The 18,423-nt window shown below is 41.9% G+C and overlaps 1 protein-coding gene across 3 annotated transcripts in view; it reads right to left on the bottom strand.

The window, feature by feature from the left end:
* Positions 1–315: 315 nt before the first annotated feature.
* The window catches only part of LOC115726791 (diaminopimelate decarboxylase 2, chloroplastic-like), a 32,600-nt gene continuing 14,492 nt past the window's right edge, over positions 316–18,423 (bottom strand). The window contains exons 2-10 of one of the 3 annotated variants that reach the window (XM_048278485.1): positions 15,112–15,117; positions 5,222–5,800; positions 3,942–4,116; positions 3,609–3,758; positions 3,156–3,317; positions 2,608–2,793; positions 1,644–1,766; positions 1,479–1,568; positions 316–719 (exon numbers count right to left, since the gene is read on the bottom strand). In XM_048278485.1, coding sequence (XP_048134442.1) covers positions 639–719; positions 1,479–1,568; positions 1,644–1,766; positions 2,608–2,793; positions 3,156–3,317; positions 3,609–3,758; positions 3,942–4,116; positions 5,222–5,736 — 1,482 coding nt within the window. In that variant the 5' untranslated portion in view covers positions 5,737–5,800; positions 15,112–15,117 and the 3' untranslated portion in view covers positions 316–638. Of the gene's footprint in view, positions 720–1,478; positions 1,569–1,643; positions 1,767–2,607; positions 2,794–3,155; positions 3,318–3,608; positions 3,759–3,941; positions 4,117–5,221; positions 5,801–5,859; positions 6,101–15,111; positions 15,118–18,423 lie in introns of those variants that run through there. The other 2 variants (XM_030656829.2, XM_030656828.2) reach the window with 2 other exon arrangements.

Here is an 18,423-nt window from a genome sequence, read left to right on the forward strand (position 1 = left end):
ATATATCGATTACACATTCATTGTCAAAATATAAATTAGAGATTTTATTACCAAAAAATGCATAAAAATTAGAGATGCAGAATCAGAGAATTGCTAAATTGACCATAAAAAGCAAATTGCTAGACAAAGCTCCTACTTCAGCATGGCATAGAGCTGATTGTGGCCATTTTGGGCAAGACAAGACCGAGGCAAATCATATAAAAAAAATCTTAGTTAAATATTTTGAAATAACAAAAGCCAAAGTGTGTGTTCCCTAAAATTAGAAAATCAGAACCCAAAAACTTGAAAACGATCTTCAATAACATATCTACAAGACTACAAACCTTCATTTCTTTGCCATTATCTGAATTCAAACTGCACTACATTCCTAGGAGGAGTCTCGAGAACATAAAAAAAAAAAATACAGCATTACCGTCTATAGTCTATGGATGGACACAAAATTGGAGGTTAGATCCCACTGTCCGTTCCTGCCCTCACACTATGCCCCGTTTTATGAGACCATTACATATAACAAATAGCCAACCGATTCCAAAAATAATACCCGAACTGAAAGCATGATCGCTGTTTCAAAAATGTCGATCCTCCATGCATTGCGGATTTAGAGGCCGTGGGACTTCCACTTGCATGCATGTTCTTGCTCAGAGGCCCTCAAAGAACCGCAAATGGTCTTCGAAAGTCTCGCCGTGACGAATTTTGTGGATTGACCCATCTTCTTCAACCTGTAATGCAAAATGCAGTTTCCAAAGGCTTTAGTCTGTCAATGAAATGCCATTCCAAAGAAGAGATGATTTCAAAGCAAAGGAGAATCATCGATATAGGTGAAAATGAGATTGAAGAAAAGATAGAGGCAAAAATCGGCAACACCTTCCATGATAAGAGAACCATGTTTTCCAGTAAATACGTTCGAAGCCCTGACATTGTGAGAACGTAGCACTTTGACACGAAGGCTCTGAATTGCCAACTCGTTTAGTCACTTTCAAGCACTCATGGTTTTCAAGCTCTAATCCCTCGTACAATGTTGTCGTGCCAGGTTTGCGTTTAGTTATCTATTCAGTTTTTTTTTTTTTTTTCTTGCATGTTTTCTGATGTAAAGACAGTTCTGCCTCACTATAAATTCTAAAGCAGTGGGAAAGAGATAAAATTACGTCAGGCAATTTGTTCTTCTGATTTTTCACCCACAATGCTTCTCTTTTCCTGATCAGTCAGCCTTTAATTTTTTTTCTGCAGTCGCCCCATCAGATAGGAAAACTTCCTCTGTTAAATTTACTGGATAATCATAGTAAATAGTTTCTTAGGAAGATGGTACTCCAAAAGCCAGTTCATTTTATTTTGTTTTTAATGGTACAAGCAATGTAAAGTTTAGCAAACTAACGCTTTCACTGCATTGATAGATGCAAATTTTTCCTAGTAAAGTCTAATGGGTAGAAGAGTATTATGACAATAGTTTTCCAAAGCAGGAATGAGCAAGGGGCGCATACCCAATACTCAGGGGGCCGCATCTTGAGATTGTAAGTCGAGGCCATGCTCATGCAGTATGCACCTGCATCATGGACAACGAGGCCCGCTCCCTGCACAACAACGCTAGTCTTGATCAGGTGACATTCATTGAACAGATTATAAAGCAGGCGAAAAGTAAAAGTTACCTTAGTTGGTGTTGGAAGTTCTCTGTCCTTTCCCAAGAAATCTGCAGACTCGCACACAGGACCGACCACATCAAAGGTTGAAATCTCAGCATCAGGTGGGGAAGGAGAGATCAACTCTATGTGCTGCAACCAATATTACAGGTCAATCTTGCGACCAAGTGAGGGAATAGTATTGTTAATTTCTGTCACCAACGCAATGACAAAAAAAAAAAGACAAATATATGGCTTTTTCTTCTTCCCTGTTTAAACGTAAGGCCCTCACACCCCAAAACCCAATAAAAATAATGATAAATATCCTAAAAGAAGGATATATAGGTAGGAATGAGAAGTTTAACCATAGAGATCAACTCTATGTGCTGCAACCAATATTACAGGTCAATCTTGCGACCAAGTGAGAGAATACTATTGTTAATTTCTGTCAACAACGCAACGACAAAAAAAAAAAGACAAATATATGGGTTTTTCTTATTCCCTGCTTAAAAGTAAGGCCCTCACACCCCAAAACCCAATAAAAATAATGACAAATTTCCTGAAAGAAGGATATAAAGGTAGGAATGAGAAGTTCAACCATAATTGTAGTAACATATATTAACATCTTCCTAGCAACAACAATGCCAAGACTAGCCATGCTCCACCACCATTGCAATCCAATGTGGTTATGCACAATTATCACTAAAACTTTATGTTAAAGCTATAACATTTTCTGCTATACATAAACAAATTAATTGTGAGAATATAAGGATCAAGGCTTAAACCTGGATTTCGAATATCGAATAGAGGCAAAAGTGATGTATGATGATGAGGGATGAATTGACTCAAACTTGATATTCTTATTGTTATTTGAATAAACAGCATCAAAGAAAATTCAGATCCAAAGTGTATCATAGGGGAATCAACCGTTTATCATTCTTTCATAGAAATTAGCAGAGCCGTTATTGAGAAGCATGCATGAAGATACACTAACCTGATATGCACCATAAAGACTCGGACGGATAAGTTCTGCCATGCTACCATCAATAACAATGAAATTCTTTGTTCCATTAGTTTTAACACCAGTTACGCGATTAACCAAACAGCAAGTATTTGCAATTAGTGATCGTCCTGGTTCAATAATGAGCTTAAGATTCCGTGAAAGCACCAGCCCACGGACCTGCATTAAACAGTAAAAAAAAAGCAAGTTCAGTGCAATGAGATGACAGTACAATCAACATTGAGCACATTTGTTGTACTACAATAAAGTACCAACCCCTTTAAATAAGAGATTCCGAACAAGACACCTAAAAATGTTGGGATAATCAAAAAGGTAGCACGAGCAAATTATTACCAGTTCAAAAACAATAATTACAATCCTTATCTTTCAAATCAAATGCCTCAAAGTTTTGTTGACTCAACAAAAGTTAATCCACCTTGCTCTAAAAACAAATACTAACCAACACTGGGCCTGCAATATCATTATGGATTGCCTCTAAAAAACCACACGTGAAATGAAGATGTAAACGCTACGATCCTCACAGTGTCAATGAGATCTCTAGGCGTAGGAAGGACAGCGCCAGTGTGGTGATAATCAATCCCAAGGCCACCTCCAATATTCAAGTAATTAACTTCAAATCCTTGCTCACGAATTAGGTCAATATAGTTTACCATGAGCACTGCAGCATCTCTGAATATGTCAACCTGAGAATTACAAGAAAAAGGAACTTATCAATATCACAAGTCTGATGATTGCCAGGTATATTAGAATTGAGGGGTAGATGGGCAAAACACGTGAAGTTTAGAGAGATTCACATGATCCTCATATTCAGTTAGGCACAACTAGTCAAAGGTAAACTACAGTTAGACAATAACAGATTTAACTATATATATATATATATATATATATAGTATGTATGTGTGTGTGTGTATATATATAAAATATGCAAACAGCTGTAGTCCTTAATATGATTCAAGTCAAAATTAAGACCATACCTTTGTAATTGTGGAACCAAGATGGCAATGAGCTCCCACAAGCTTCAGCTCCTTTGGATGTGATTTTACAGCATCAAGAAACCATTGCAGCTTCTCATTCCTAATACCAAATTTAGAGTTCTTGTTTCCCGTGGCAACATATGGATGGACCTGAATTGAAAATCCCCAAAGAATTAGAGTGAGATTTTTCAGGAGAAGGAAAGAACCAGCGACACACCAGCCATAATTCATAAGAATTGCACACAATAAATACTGTGAAAAAATGAGCTAGACAGAGAATGGCATGTAAGATATGAAATGTAAAGGCCTTATGAGTGGAAGAACCAAAATTACCTGGGGATCCACATCTGGATTAATACGAAGTAGGACATTAACCTTCTTGCCTGCTATCCTTGCAGCCATAACTATGTTCTCCAAGTCAAATTCACTGTCAACGTTGACGAAGACACCTTCTTGTGCTGCTAGAACCAAATCTTCCAAGAGTTTCCCATTTCCATTGAAAATGCATCTACCATCAGTTGCAAAAAAAAACAAATTTATAAGTTCATTCTGTTTTAATTGCAAACAATTGCACAAAAACACAATTTAAGCAAAACTATCCCACAATTTTCTTCTTCACAGGATCATCATTGATATATGAAAAGGCTAGAATTCAGATACAAAGTCCAAACACACTTACACATTGAGCACATGGTGGATCAAACCACTTAGCCTTAAAAGGTAATCCAGCGGAAAATTTGACAAATATGAAAAAGCAACCTGAACAACTTTTAGACCTTTCTTAACAATCAACCGCTTGGAAAGGTAAAAAAATATTACTGCACTAAATTTCGATAAAAAGGTATTCAACCATCCCTGTTGAATCTGCAGCAAAAAACCATGACCATTCAGCGAGCCATGTTATTAGATGTTCCCACTGGAGGGACTTTTTCAGCACCCCTATCAGCAGAGAGGTAATCCTCTGCCACATTAGTCGCTTCAATATGATCTAAAATCAAATGCCCATCATCAAGGATACTCCTTTACCCACCTTTTTCTCTGTATTTCTTCGTTTCTCCTCCGTATTATTATCAACAACTAACATGCATTCAATGTCAAAGTAAAAAATTTTCGCACAAGCATGTCATTGAATTGTCCTGTTCTCACATTGTAGTTGATGCCACCTATTAGCTCGCTATATCAAAGAAACAAAAGCACCCCAAATAGTAAGCCCAATGTACTCTCTTCCCTGTTTCTTTCACCATTCACAAGTTTGGATATAATCATCAGACAAAAGATTTTCCATAATACTGTGTACAACCTTTTTCAACATGCATGCTTGTGCGAAAATTCAGGGAAACAAAGCATTACTCTCAATCTCATTTCCAACTCAACACCAGCTTCCTTATCATTCCTCTCTAAAAAATTTGCCTGTGCAGGGATAAATGCTAACCCCAGTAAACTCAAAACTAAGAAAAGAACAACTATACTAGCAAATCCATTCTCCATTCATCTGATAAACCACATTTTAAATACCCAATTGCAAACACAAAAAGACCAGACTTTTCTTTTTGGAGGAAAAAAAGTCCAGACTCTAAGCTTCAAGAACAGCAAGAGAAAAAGGTCTATTTTACCTGGTGGGATCGAACCCAGCACGAAGAGCCAACCTCAGCTCATTCCCACTGACCAACACCGCCCCACAACCCAACCCTCTCAAATGCTCCAAAATCTTCAAATTATTGTTCGCCTTGATCGCGTACCCAATGACCGCGGCCTCCAAACCCTCCAATGCGTCGCTATAAGCCTCCACATTCCTCGTGATCTGCTTCTTACTATACAGGTAAAAGGGCCTTCTCTCGACGCCGTCCATGATGTCCTGGACCTTGACGTCCTCGCAGCAGAGGAAGCCATCCCGGGACTTGGAGAAGCAGTGCTTGAGCGTCGTCGTTTGTGGGTCCTCAGCGGCGGTTTTTGCCGGGTTCTGAGAGATGGCGGCTCGTAGCTGGAAGCGCTTCAAGGTTTTAGTGACGGCATTGAGGGGCACAATGGGGGTTTTGGCAAGTGGGTTTTGGGAGAGCCGGTGGTTCGTTAGGGCTTGGCGGCTGTGGGTGGGGTTGGAGAGGAAGTGGGGAGTCGAAGCAGCAGCCATTTTAGGAGAGGGAAGGTGAGACTCCGTTCTCAAACCCCTCTTTTGCCTAGAAGATTGCACGGAAGTGAGTGGAAAGGACAAGAAAAGAAAGGGAGAGGGAAAAAGAAATTGGGGGAAGAGAACCTGAGAGCCTCGAAATCGTACTGGTGGGGGGAGGAAGGGCCGCGGGTGTTGGTGACGGCGAAGATGAAGGAGGCGAGGGCGGAGCAGAAGGCGGCGAGCCGCAGCACCAGGATAAGCCACTTGAACCGCCGGAGCTTGGAGGCGAGCAGAGGAGCGAGAGCAGCCTAGGGAGTATCGATAGAGGCACGAGCAAGGCGCGGTCGAAAGCAGTTTAGGGTTTTTCGAAAGAGCACGTGGGTCAACATGGGGCTTGACCCTGTTCTCCTGATTACACCAACCCGAATTTTTAGGAGGGCGTGTTCCTCCGGATGTTGGGCTCGGGTCGAACAAGGATTTGCCACGTGACATGCCTCCATTCAAAATGAGAAAACGACAAGAAGAGATAATCGAATTTTCAAAAGATAACAACAACTTAAATGGAAAATGTTGTGTCTGGAACTTAATGAAAATTAACGTACAAATTTTACAAACCAGATTGGAAATTAAAATTGTAAGGAATAAATAACTCACAAATTTTCATGAAAATTCCGATAACGTAACGGAAGAGAACACAATCAAATCAACTAATGTTTTGTAGAATGGTATAATTAGTAAGACTACTGAAGTGAAAATATATTTTTTTGGTCATAAAGTGAAAGTAATTTGAACAATAAAATTATAGTAAGTTGAAGACTACTTGGGAAAAGGGGGGAAAAAAAAAGCAAAATTGCAACCACTCAATAAGAATTTCAAATTGTTGAGGTTGAAAATATATTTCATGAACTTTGAGATAGCCGGATTTATAATAATTATAAAATAATATTTCATCATTTATATTTCATTTATGAATAGTTCGTAAATTATAAAATAAAATAATGGTAACTCAAATCATAATTTAGTTGGAAAATATGAAATACCAATTATGACAAATAGCCCAATGGAGTTCGGCGTTGGTTCATAGCCTACATGCGTCATGATTGCATATGGAATCCTAATGCCTACGCGTGCAATTAGCTCTTAGGATTGGCGGTTGGTTGATCGGGTGCGAAATGTTTTGGGTGAAGGTCTGAGCTTAATTGAATCATGGAAATTGCAAGGTATTTAATTAGCCTTCACATAGTCGAATTTATATATCCGTGCCTCCGAACTAGCCTCCGAACTATAAAAGAAATAAATAATTATCTCAATAGATAAATTCGAAAAATATAATTTTGTAAATAGATCATGTAAAGATTTTCGTGGTGATTATTAAATTGTGGACCCACGTCGCTTCTATTGAATCGGGCACTCTTGACTTATGTTTTAAGTTTTTTTTTTTTTTTTGCCTCACTCCGCCTCCTCCCCCCCTCCAAAAAATAAAAAGACCTCCCATGCTATGCAATTGAAGTTGATACTCATAGATACAGCACTATTCAGTAGATTCTTCGATCCATTTCTTTTTTTTTTTCCCATGCTGAGCAATTTCACTAGGATATCAAATCGCATATCAAATCCTAATACTTGTGGTTGCAATTAGCTTATTAAGCTCTTAGGATTGGCACGTTTGATTGAGGTGTCAAATTTTATCAATTGCGTGCAAACTATTTTGGATCATGGTATAATCTCAATTGGATCATGAAAATTGTAGGATATTCCATTAGCCTTCAAATACTCGAGCTTCTATACCCATGGCACTTTCTATCAAGTCGAGCACCCTTGACTTATGTTTTAGCTTCTTATTTTATTTTATTTTTGAGAGCTACGAATACAACTATAGTTTTTTTTTGGTCGCACTAAAAAAAAACAATTTTTTTTATCCATGTGGAAATGTTATGTCATTTTTTATTTTTTTTTGAGAATTTCAACAATTTTAATTGGGATTTGTTATCCATGTGGAAATGTTATGTCGGTCTGTACCTATCACCCCATTACTTTGCTGATGTGGACTTGCTATCGAGTTGGAAATGCCAAGTCAAGTAAGGATTAGACCACGGGATAGATATAAGAATAGATTGAAAGCTGGTGATATTTTTAGAGATGACAAACTCATGACAGATTTGGGACTAGATCTAAAAATTGGGGTTTTTATTTAGACAAAAAAACATTGGAGGTAGATTTTGGATTGGATCTATGTTGACACCTGAATTTTTAGTCGGTTTTCCTTTAGTTTTATTTTCCAAAATTCATTAAAAATTCACAAAAAATCAAAAAATTAAAAAAATCAACATTGGAAGCCTTGGCCAAGCTTAAGGAACCAATTTGGAACAAAAAATAATTTTTCATATTTCTCGCATTTTTTTTAATATTTTCGAAAATAGGAAAATACTTGAAAAATTCATAAAAAATACTTTTCGAGGTCGCAAAAATACATAAAAATGTTCAATATTTTTCTTTTAATTCCCTTTTAATATTGACCTCAATAAAAATCAAAAATTGAGTTTAATCTTAGGTGTTTCTTCACAACGCCTAAGGTTGAATTTGCACAAAAAATACCAATTGAGTCTCTTTATTTGCAATTTTTGCACATTTGTTGTCTAGACATTCAATTGCAGTCCCTTTGAACTTTAATTTGATCAATTCCACCCTCAATTGCACGAATTGCACGAATTAGGCAAAATCCCCAAAATATTTTCAATTTAGTCCCTCAATCGGTCAATTTTTGAAATTACTTTTAATTGAGGGACTATCATTGCAAAATCGGACTGTCACCCTATGTTTTCATGCATTCTAAATCGATTGGAATGGGTTTCGGGATCCAATTTGGTCAAATTGACACTCAATTGAACATTTCCCCAATTTGGGATTTTAGAAAAATTTGGGGTTTTTGTGCAAATTGATAAGAAATTTTGGGCGAAATTGCATTTCTAGATAATATCCAGGCCCCTAAGTGCAATTTTCAAATTTAATTGCAAAAATTCCAAGTCAATTTTGTTTAATTTTGAAAATTACGCGAAGTTCATTGTTCGAACCTGGTTCGGACCGGTCGATCGCTCGGTCGGACCGGTCGAACCGGTCCGGCTGATGCTTCGTCTTCCTCGTAACGCCCGTGCATATGAACAAAGTGAATGGCATGATTTGGACGATCAAATTGACAGGCCAATTGGTGATAATCGAAGCAATTAATTTAGGTGTTTTGTTCCCCAGGTTGATACGCGTTGATTGAGCCAAGTATCAAGATCAATGGCCGCCGGAGGAGCTCCGGCGAGCCGATCAAAGTCACGGCGACATGAAAAAGTCAACAGCTCGCAAATCAAGTGCAATTCGCGCGTAATTGACATCGCCGGAGCACCAAACGGAGTCCAACGGAATTGCATTCCGTTCTTGACGCCGTTTAGACCATTTGGCACACTTGAGCACGTGCGGAGGAAGCTCGGCCAGCTCACATTCGACGCGCAAATTCGAAAGTGGGTATAAATAGCTGGGAAGCTTCGCGAATGAGAGAGGTTCATTTGCTCGCCCGAGCAAATGTATAGAGATAGAGAGAGAGAGAAAGCGAAGGAGAGCTCACCTTCTCGCCCGAGCGATCGAAGGTTTGAGCTCGGTGCGTGAGTTCTTCGCGAAGGCAATCCAGAGAGAATCGAACCTCGCCGCTACTTCAGGAAGCTTGCCCGAACCTTGGAGAAGCGATCGCGGCCTCTGGATTAGCTCGAAACCTTCAAAATCGGTGAGTCGACTTCTCAAGCTTCTTACTGTGCAATCATGGCGTCGCATCATCCCGAGCATGATTGTTGCAATTAGTTTGTGCGTTTTACTCCTTGAGCATCATCGACCACAATCGCACTTCGTTTTTGCATCGATTTCCCTCGAATCACGCGAGTCGAACCCCCAACCTTGCTCGGTGCGGCCGAACACCGGCCAGGCTATTTCGGACCTTGCGAGCTCGATCTGAGCTCGAGGTAAGTTCACTTACCTCTTATTCTCGCTTCGGTGTGATATGATTTGATTGTTATGCTATATGCTTTGTGCGTTTGAAGTTCCGGTTGTCGCGACCGTGATTGATCCGATTCTCGCGATTTAGTGGATAAAATACTTAGATCTTTGGATATGTTATAGAGGAGGTTCGGGTGAGTTGTTTGGCGTTGGTTTCACGTTATTCCGGCGAGATCTCACCGTCGGATCTCGCCGGAGGGATGTCGGCCGTCCGTTTAGTGGTCGTCGCGAGGAAGAAGAAGAAGGTGACGTGGCGGTCAACGTGGTCGGCGGTCTGACGTGTCGGGCGCTGGTTGGTCCCGGCTCGTCGGCCGGCTCGGCTCGGCCGTTGGCGCGGACGAGCCGAGTCGGATCTCATCCAACGGCCCCGATTATTAGTTGAGTTTGATTCTGGGCCGTTGGATCTTTATTTTTATATTTTTGGATATTAGATATATTAGATTAGAAAATAGAAAATGTAAAACGGTGTCGTTTAATGTAGGCGATTCGGCGTCGTTTTGGCTATAGAATGGATGGACGGTCCGGATCAAGTCTAGGTTAGATCATGACCGTTCATGCATTTAATCGATCCGGCGTCGTTTTAGCAAGAGTAGGACGAATGGCTGAGATGAGATCTAGGTTAGATCTCGGCCGTTCATTCGATAAGCGGATACGTCGTCGTTTTGGTTCCGTAAAGATTGGACGGTGCGAGATCGGGTTTAGAATTAATCGCAGCCGTTCATTGCTATAAGTGATGCGGCGCCGTTTAGACTAAGACCCGGAAGCGTCGTCGTTTTGATTAGGGTAGAGTCAATGGCTGAGATTGATTTAAGAGTTGATCTCGACCGTCCATTTCTTTTATATATTTTCGAATAATAGGAAATTAGTTTAGAAAATAAAAAAAATCAAATAAATAGCATACGGCGCCGTTTTTAGTCAGTAGAGGGGTTCATGAGCGGTCGGACCGGGTTGACCGGCCGTTGACCGGTTTGACCCGGTCCGGTTCATTAATAAAAAATAATAAAAAATAAAAAGAAATTTCCAAAAATCCAAAAAAATTGTAAAAATACTTAGAAAATTCATAAAAATTCCCGGATTTTCACAAAAAATTTCTAAAAATTCCTAGATCGATTCGGGACTCATAAAGTCTGGATCGAAAATTTTTGAGACTTCAAGGGTCGATTAATTTCGATCCGGAAAATTTCCAATATTTTTTAAAAATAAATAAAAATTCCAAAAAATAGAAAAAATTAGAAAAATTCAAGAAAATCACAAAAAATGAGAAATGGCCACATTCAACTGGCCAAATCGAAATTTTGTGATTTTCGGGTCCCGAACCCCAAAAAATGACCATTCTACCCTTCCGGGCCATTCGCCCCAAATTTTTACCAAATCACCCCGATACCCAAAATTGATTTTTGTGTGGGCCGATAGGGCCATTTTAGACATATCAAACCCCGATTGATTGATTTGATTGCTTGTAATGATTTTGACTGCGCGTTAATTCCTCTCGATTGTGATTGATTAGGATAGAAAAATCCCATCCGTATGAATACTTAGATTTTTTAGGACCTACCTCATCTTATATCGCATCTCGCATGAAATCTTAGGTTAGAAAAACAATCAACATCGGTAGAACCGAAAGGGCGTCAAATATGAAACTTGGCGTAACCAAATCCCCGGACCCAAAATCTCGGTTTTCGCGGAACCGAACGGTTTCTCCCGACCGCTCGGTAAGGTTTTCCGATCGTACCTTCCAATAAATCGATCGGTGGCGACTCCAAATTGCATGTACATCTCGCACATGCCACCCGACCACACAAGGTCAATTTCGATATTTGAAAAATTTTACCCGACATCGCGATTCGAGTAATGGGTCTTGGGAGAGACTCGCGATCCCCCATATATATGCCTATAAAAGGAGGGATCGGCTCGTTAGCCCTATTCCACCCCGGGAAGGAAATTTCCGGGAGGGTCGCGACAGACCGGCGACTCACTGGGGAATACTTTAAGAGGATTTAAGCCGATAAAAATGCTGATTGTTTTCTAACCTCGTTTTCTGCAGATGCTCTTGAAGATGAGGTACGTCCACTAACAAAAAAGTGTTAAATGTTGATGCGAGATGGGAGTTATAAGGGGTGGCGTCGTGCTAACCATTTTTGATGCGAGATATGGAGTTTTGGATTGTTTGTTTATTTATGCAAATTTTGAAGCGGTGTTTTGAATATAAATTGTGGTGCATGTCTTGCATATTTCGAGGATCACGACACCGCACACACAAGCGCCTAAACCCGAGCCGCGAAATCACCTCTTAGGTCGCCATAGATAGGGATCGGTATGCGAAGCTCTTGTGTTTGATTGCACTTGGGTTGACCATATTTGATCCCGCTCGCTATGTAAGATTGATGGTCCTACCCACTTGTTGTTTGATTGCGCTTGTGGGCGGCCCATCGATTTGTATAGCGGGAGCCTTTTAGGTCCATACCCGAGCCTTTTTGATTTCTTTAGAGTTAAACCTCACCTGTCTCATGCGCATGTGAAATGGATGGTTGGTATACCTAAAACCAAAAACCAAAAAAGAGTAACATCGGTTGGTAAGGCTTTCTACCCTTTTATTTTGAACTTGTAAATTTAAATTTTGCATATCATACATTTCCACTACATATCATCACAATTTGTAAGATCGTTTAAGTGATCGGGGTTGAAAGTCAAATTTTCCTTTTTAGGATAGATGGCGCCCCAAAGTCGTGTTGATGCACCCGATGTATTCACATGGGAGCGGAGGACCATTCGACGCGAGGACCGAGTACCCGCTACATTCCGAGTTTTCGGATTTGTTCACGGACGAGAGCTCAACGGACGGAACCGCATCCGTAGCGAGAGTTGCGATTATACCCGATGTGGACGATATTTGGAGCTCGAGCGCGAGAAAGAAAGAATCTGGGAATTGTACATGAAGTTGGCGAGGAAGCCTCATGCTACCAAGACGGCCCCAAAACATTCCCCGATTAAGAAGAAGGAAATCATCACCATATCCTCCGATGATGAAGAAGATATCAAGCTTCCCGAGATAGTAGAGATTTCATCGGATGAGGATACCATTCTTACTGTCTAGATTAGTACGACTTTGGGGCATTTTCTAGGTTTCATTATATTTTGAGTCTATTATGTACTTTCATCGACATTTATTGTCCGAACATCTCTAGATACTTGTCATGTTCTATCTTTTTTGACTTTATTGTATTAGACTTGTAAATTTCATGAGTTGTCAATTTGTGAACGACTTTTTACCCCGATTACGCTTAAACGATCCTAATCAAATTACATGCCATCTTTGGGTGAGATTTGGTCCATAATTACCCTATTTGGCTTATTTGGGTCAAGTGGGAGTAGTTGACCCTCATGTTACCAAAAGATGACATGGAATTTGGTTAGCACATTTGCATCACATTACATGCATATGCATATTAAAGCGTGGTAATTGACTTTAGGATCATCATTTTTGCATTTTTTCGATCATGGGGAATGGAGACATCAAAGTCATCCCAATACCGCGCAAGGAACTCGCTATATGGTGGGATCGCCTCGACATCGTCAACAAAGCCTATGTGGAAGGACGTTTGGGACGACTTGTAGATTTGATCAAAGTGGAATACCAACCGGCGCTCATTCAAGCACTAGCCAAGGCATGGGACGCGCGAACAATGACGTTCAACTTTCGAGGATTGGAATTGACCCCTACGCTTGAGGAGTATACCGCTATTATCGGGGCCAAATTTGAAGAACGTATAGCTCAACCCCCTTTGGACATGGATTCCACTCGTTCGTTATCGAGTTTCCTTCGCCTTAAAACTTCGAAATTGAAAAAGTTTACAAGTCCAATTCCAACAAGTTCACATTCTCGTTCCTTTTCGATAATTATTCCTCTCTACCCACCGAAACCGGTCATAAATCGGGAAAGGTGTTCATTTTGGCTTTCTTTGCATTCGTTCTATTCCCGACTTCTAGAACTACTTTTGACCCCTCCATAACCCATATAGCCGCACAAGCGTGTTGTCACTCGGGATTATTCGTACATGATCTTAGCTGAGACTTTTCTCTCCCCGAATCGTTCCAAATCTTCAAAAAAGGCTGTTTTCCAAGCGTCTAGCGGATTACTCCACTTGTGGTTCACCTCTCATATAAAGACTTTCCAACTCCGGGTGGGGTGTTATGAGATCAATGAGCACGTTCACCCCCTTAGATCCTTCCTTAAGTGTCAATCCCTTGTACCCAAATACTCATTCAAAAAGTGGGTTGAGCTATTGGACAATTTGAAACCCGAGCATATTAGATGGCGTTTGACTTGGCCCAAGATCGTAGAAGCTCGCATTTCGGGTATTGAAGATAACCCTATCCCCTTATTGGGATGTACCGGCGCTGTGGCATATTACCCCATTCGAGTGGTGAGGCAATTTGGAGTTCTACAAGAGATACCACCGGATGTTTGTCCCGGGATCTTCTCATTCGATATGATACGAGGAAAGCTCACTAAGGAAACAAAGGAGTTGTATCGGGCCCGGATCAAGCTTATTCTTCACGCTTTGAAGAATTCCCCATCGCAACAAGTTGAATGGCCGGACTATTTGGACGATGAGATGAACGTTCACAGGGCCTCCAAGGAGTATATCCGAAGTTTAAGGAGTATCGCCAATCAATGGTAGAGCCATATGTACCCGAGTGCGTATCTCCTCGGATTGAAGAAGTAGAGTCATATGAGCCGGAGTACATAGTACCATATGTACCGGGAGTAGAACCGTACATTCCCGAAGATCCAGAGCAGTGGATATCGGAAGAGGGAGAAGACCCATACTTGTGGGATTCCGATGGATCGAAGAGCAAGAAGAGTGGAAGCGTCCCGACTTGGATAGATCCATTCCCCCATTTAGATTTTACATATTTGTTATCTTTTAGATACTTTTGAACAATTTGGTTTGTAATGAATACATACTATCTCTTTTATGAGCATTTCATGCATACATATAGAAAAGTCAATTACCACGGATCAATGTCTCCAATTCTTAATATTTCCCATACCGATTTGATATTCTGAAAATAGGTGAGTGATAAATACGAGGACTCGCAAAAAACGCGCAAGTTAAGGATGGAACAAGAAGAGCTCGCACCTCGTGTGGGTAATCTGGAGAATCAAATGAATGTGATCGCCACAATGGTGGCGGAGATGAAGGCAATGATGATTGCAAGCCGGGGAGATACCCCGTTGACCCTAATTCTCAAGCTCTGCGGGCCATCCGATGGAGCAAACGCTAATCCGGCGCCCGCCGCCAATCCAACTCGAATCCGGAAAGACCGCCTAAGGATCCTCCCATTGTGATTGACCTGGAGAAAAAGGAGAAGCAAGTCCTCAAAATGGAAGAGGAAATTAAGAGGCTCGCTAAGATCGAAGAGTGTTTGGCGAGTCAAGGTTATGAGCTTTCGAGATTCGACAAGGTTGCACCGTTCGAAAAGATAGAGGTTCCCGCTGATTACAAGGAGCCGACTTTGTAAGAAGATATAATGGGACCGGGTGTCCCAAGGCGCACTTGAAGTATTACTTGCGTCGAATGTCGCAGTTCTCCGACAACATTCCACTCTTGGTTAACACTTTCCAGAAAGCCTATCTCGGGGCAGCCCCGGCGTGGTTCATTGAATTGGAGCCAGAGAGGCTCGCCGATTGGGATAAACCGCAGACGAGTTCCTTCGGCAATACAAGTTTAACACTTTGACCGCCCTAACTAGAGAGGACCTTTTAAGGACAAGTAAAAGGAAAGAGCGAGGCCGTTCGCGCCTACGCCCGAGAGATGGAGAGCACCGGGCCGTGCAAGTAAAACCGCCCGTCCCGGAAGATGAACTAATAGATCTGTTTCTCAAGGCCCTTCCGTTTGAATTTTTCGACAAGCTGAACACCTCTGGGTGTCGGACATTTGCACACCCGATCAAGGTGGCGGAGCGTCATGAGTGGGCACCGAGAGAGAAGAAGATACCCGAGGCGCCTTTCAAACGCCAATACCCTTTGAGAAGGGATATTAGGGAGCAACCGGGAGAAGTAGCTTTTGTCCCTAATCCGCCAAAGCCCGGAAATTTCTCGCCTTCAATTCCTACCCAAGGAACGTCCTCCTGGACCGCTTCCAACCCACCGGAATTCGGAAAGAAAAACCCAGTTGTTTTCACCCCACTACCCCGACCCTTATCCAAGTTGTTACCCATGCTTTTGGAGAATCGTTTAGTTGCAAAAGAGCCACCTCGAGCTCACCCGCCAAGATTTCCTGGGTATGATGAGACCCGACATGCGTATACCATATGGGAGAAAGGGGGCATAACGCGGATAACCTGTCTCGCTCCGAAATTCAAGGTGCAAGCATTGATCGACGGAAAAGTTCTGGAATTTGATAAAGCCGAACCGAATGTGCAGCGAGAACCCGCTACCCGAGCATCGTGAGGTGAACGCGATCTTTGGAGATGAAGAGGAAGAGGTTCGGAGTTCATAGTGAATATGGATAAAATGCGGGATGTCTTGACATTAGCCTCGCAATACCGGAAGGAGAGAGTATTTCCGGGAGCAAAAAGAAACTTGCTTGGAAAAATTAATTAGCTTGGGCGTCATAGGAAGAATGGAAAATGTCGCTTTCAAGGGGACCTACGTGGCGGTGAACATGCTGTCCGAGGAGTTCGCAATGAAACCTACGAGGGGAGCTCTTTTGAAAATACCCTCGGGATATTTGATGAGCGTCAAAGATGGTCAAGAAATTGAAGAGATAGACGAATATGAAGTCCGTCTGGATAAGGCCCGCCGAGGCGACAGGAGATTTTTGCGAAAGCCCTAGAGAGGGGCGAAATAGTTGATAACCTGGGGGAAGATAGTGGTGGGTACAACTTTAAAGTGCTATATTCGGGCGCCCCGAGTTTCTTTGTCAATTTCTGGAGATGTAGTCCCCGATGGGTGGGGTGGAATGGATGACCCCACAAGTGACGAATTTGTGGGAACGATCGATGAAGTTAAGGACCAAGCGGCTCCTCGGGATGAACAGAGGAACCAAGAGGTTGATATGCGACTTTCTAATCTGGAGACGCATATACGTCATTTGACGACTATGGTAGCGTAATTATCGCAATTAATGGCCAGGAACAACGCCACAAGAATAGAAGAGAATATGCAGATCTCTGGAGATACGGCGGGCCATGGAAACACAGAATCGAAAGATCGCTCTACTACAAGAGCAAGGAGATGACGTGTCGAGGAAAATGGATGAGTTGAAGGAGCTGATTACGCCACTCACCCAAGCGAGAAATGTCCCGCCTCAAGGTGTGAACCCGAGGGTGGTCTTCCGCACGAAGTATAATGGCGCTGGGTGTCCTCCGGCGCATGTCTCATACTATCTTCGCCAAATGGTTGGCCACCATGAAGATGACGAAACACCGATCCGGAACTTTGGACAAAGTTTAATGGGCCTCGCGTTGGTATGGTTTCAATCAATCGATCTAGACCGGGTCCCGAGCTGGGAGGATTTATCGAGCACTTCATACGACACTTTGAAGCCTGGAATCGGAGGTTATTTCACTAAGGCTAATCTGTTGAATATCCGGGAAGGGGAAGACGAGAGTTTTGAACTCTTCACTAGGAGGTGGAAGAAACACGTTGTGATGGTACAACCGCCACTCGTCGAGAGAGAAATGTTGGAGTTCGTATCGAAGTCACTTCCGGCGGAATACTTTGATCGCATGTATGCATACACTTACTCGTCGTTCCAACATATGGTGGAGATTGGTATGAGAATTGAGGGGATTATCCTAAGAGTCAAAAGGGAAAGGCGAGAGAGATCTCGGATGAAGAAAACGCCACGCCGATAAGGCCCGGTCCGTAACATAACCCCGAGGAGGTTCATGAGGATGAAATGATTGGGATGATAGATGCCCCAATTCGTTTCGTGATTGATTTGAACAAAGTTGATAGCTGGGAGTTAGAAGCTTCTAGTTCGGAAAAACCATCAACATCCGAATCACTACCAGAAAAGATCATACCGGTGAGGATTAAATTACCGCTTCGTGGAAGAGTACAACTCAAGGGCAGTTCATTGGGATTATGGAACGGGCGAGATTGACGCCATAATGAGATCCGGAAGATGTTATCCCCCGAGAGAAGTGGATTCAAAAGAGAATCCCAAGCTGCGGAAGAGGTTGAGAAGTTGCAATCGGTCGTGAGGACCGGTGAATATGATGTCGTTGACCAAGCTGCGGAAGATGCCCGCACGTGATTTCCTTACTTGGATCTCTTCAAAAATTCTGAAAAGCACAAAGACGCCCTTTTGAAGGTGCTTGGATGAAGTGCATGTTCCGAAGACAATTAACGAAGTGCAATTGGGAGACTTTGTGGGTGCTATCCTTCGAAGGACCAGATATCCTTCTCGGACGAAGACTTCCCGAAAGAAGGGCGAGTTCACAACAAAGCCCTTTACATAGCCTGTGAGGTGTCACGGAAAGGAGGTTCCTCACGTCTTGATTGATAATGGTTCCGCTTTCAACTTTGTGTCCACTAAGCACTTTGAGAAGCTTGGGGATCAATGAAGATTTTGTGAAGACATCCAAGGCCACCATCCGATCATTTGATGGAGTCTCCAAGAATGTTGTAGGAGAGATTGAGTTGGACATTGACATTGGACC

This window comes from Rhodamnia argentea, chromosome 5, assembly GCF_020921035.1.
Source record: "Rhodamnia argentea isolate NSW1041297 chromosome 5, ASM2092103v1, whole genome shotgun sequence".
Taxonomy (NCBI): Eukaryota; Viridiplantae; Streptophyta; class Magnoliopsida; order Myrtales; family Myrtaceae; genus Rhodamnia; species Rhodamnia argentea.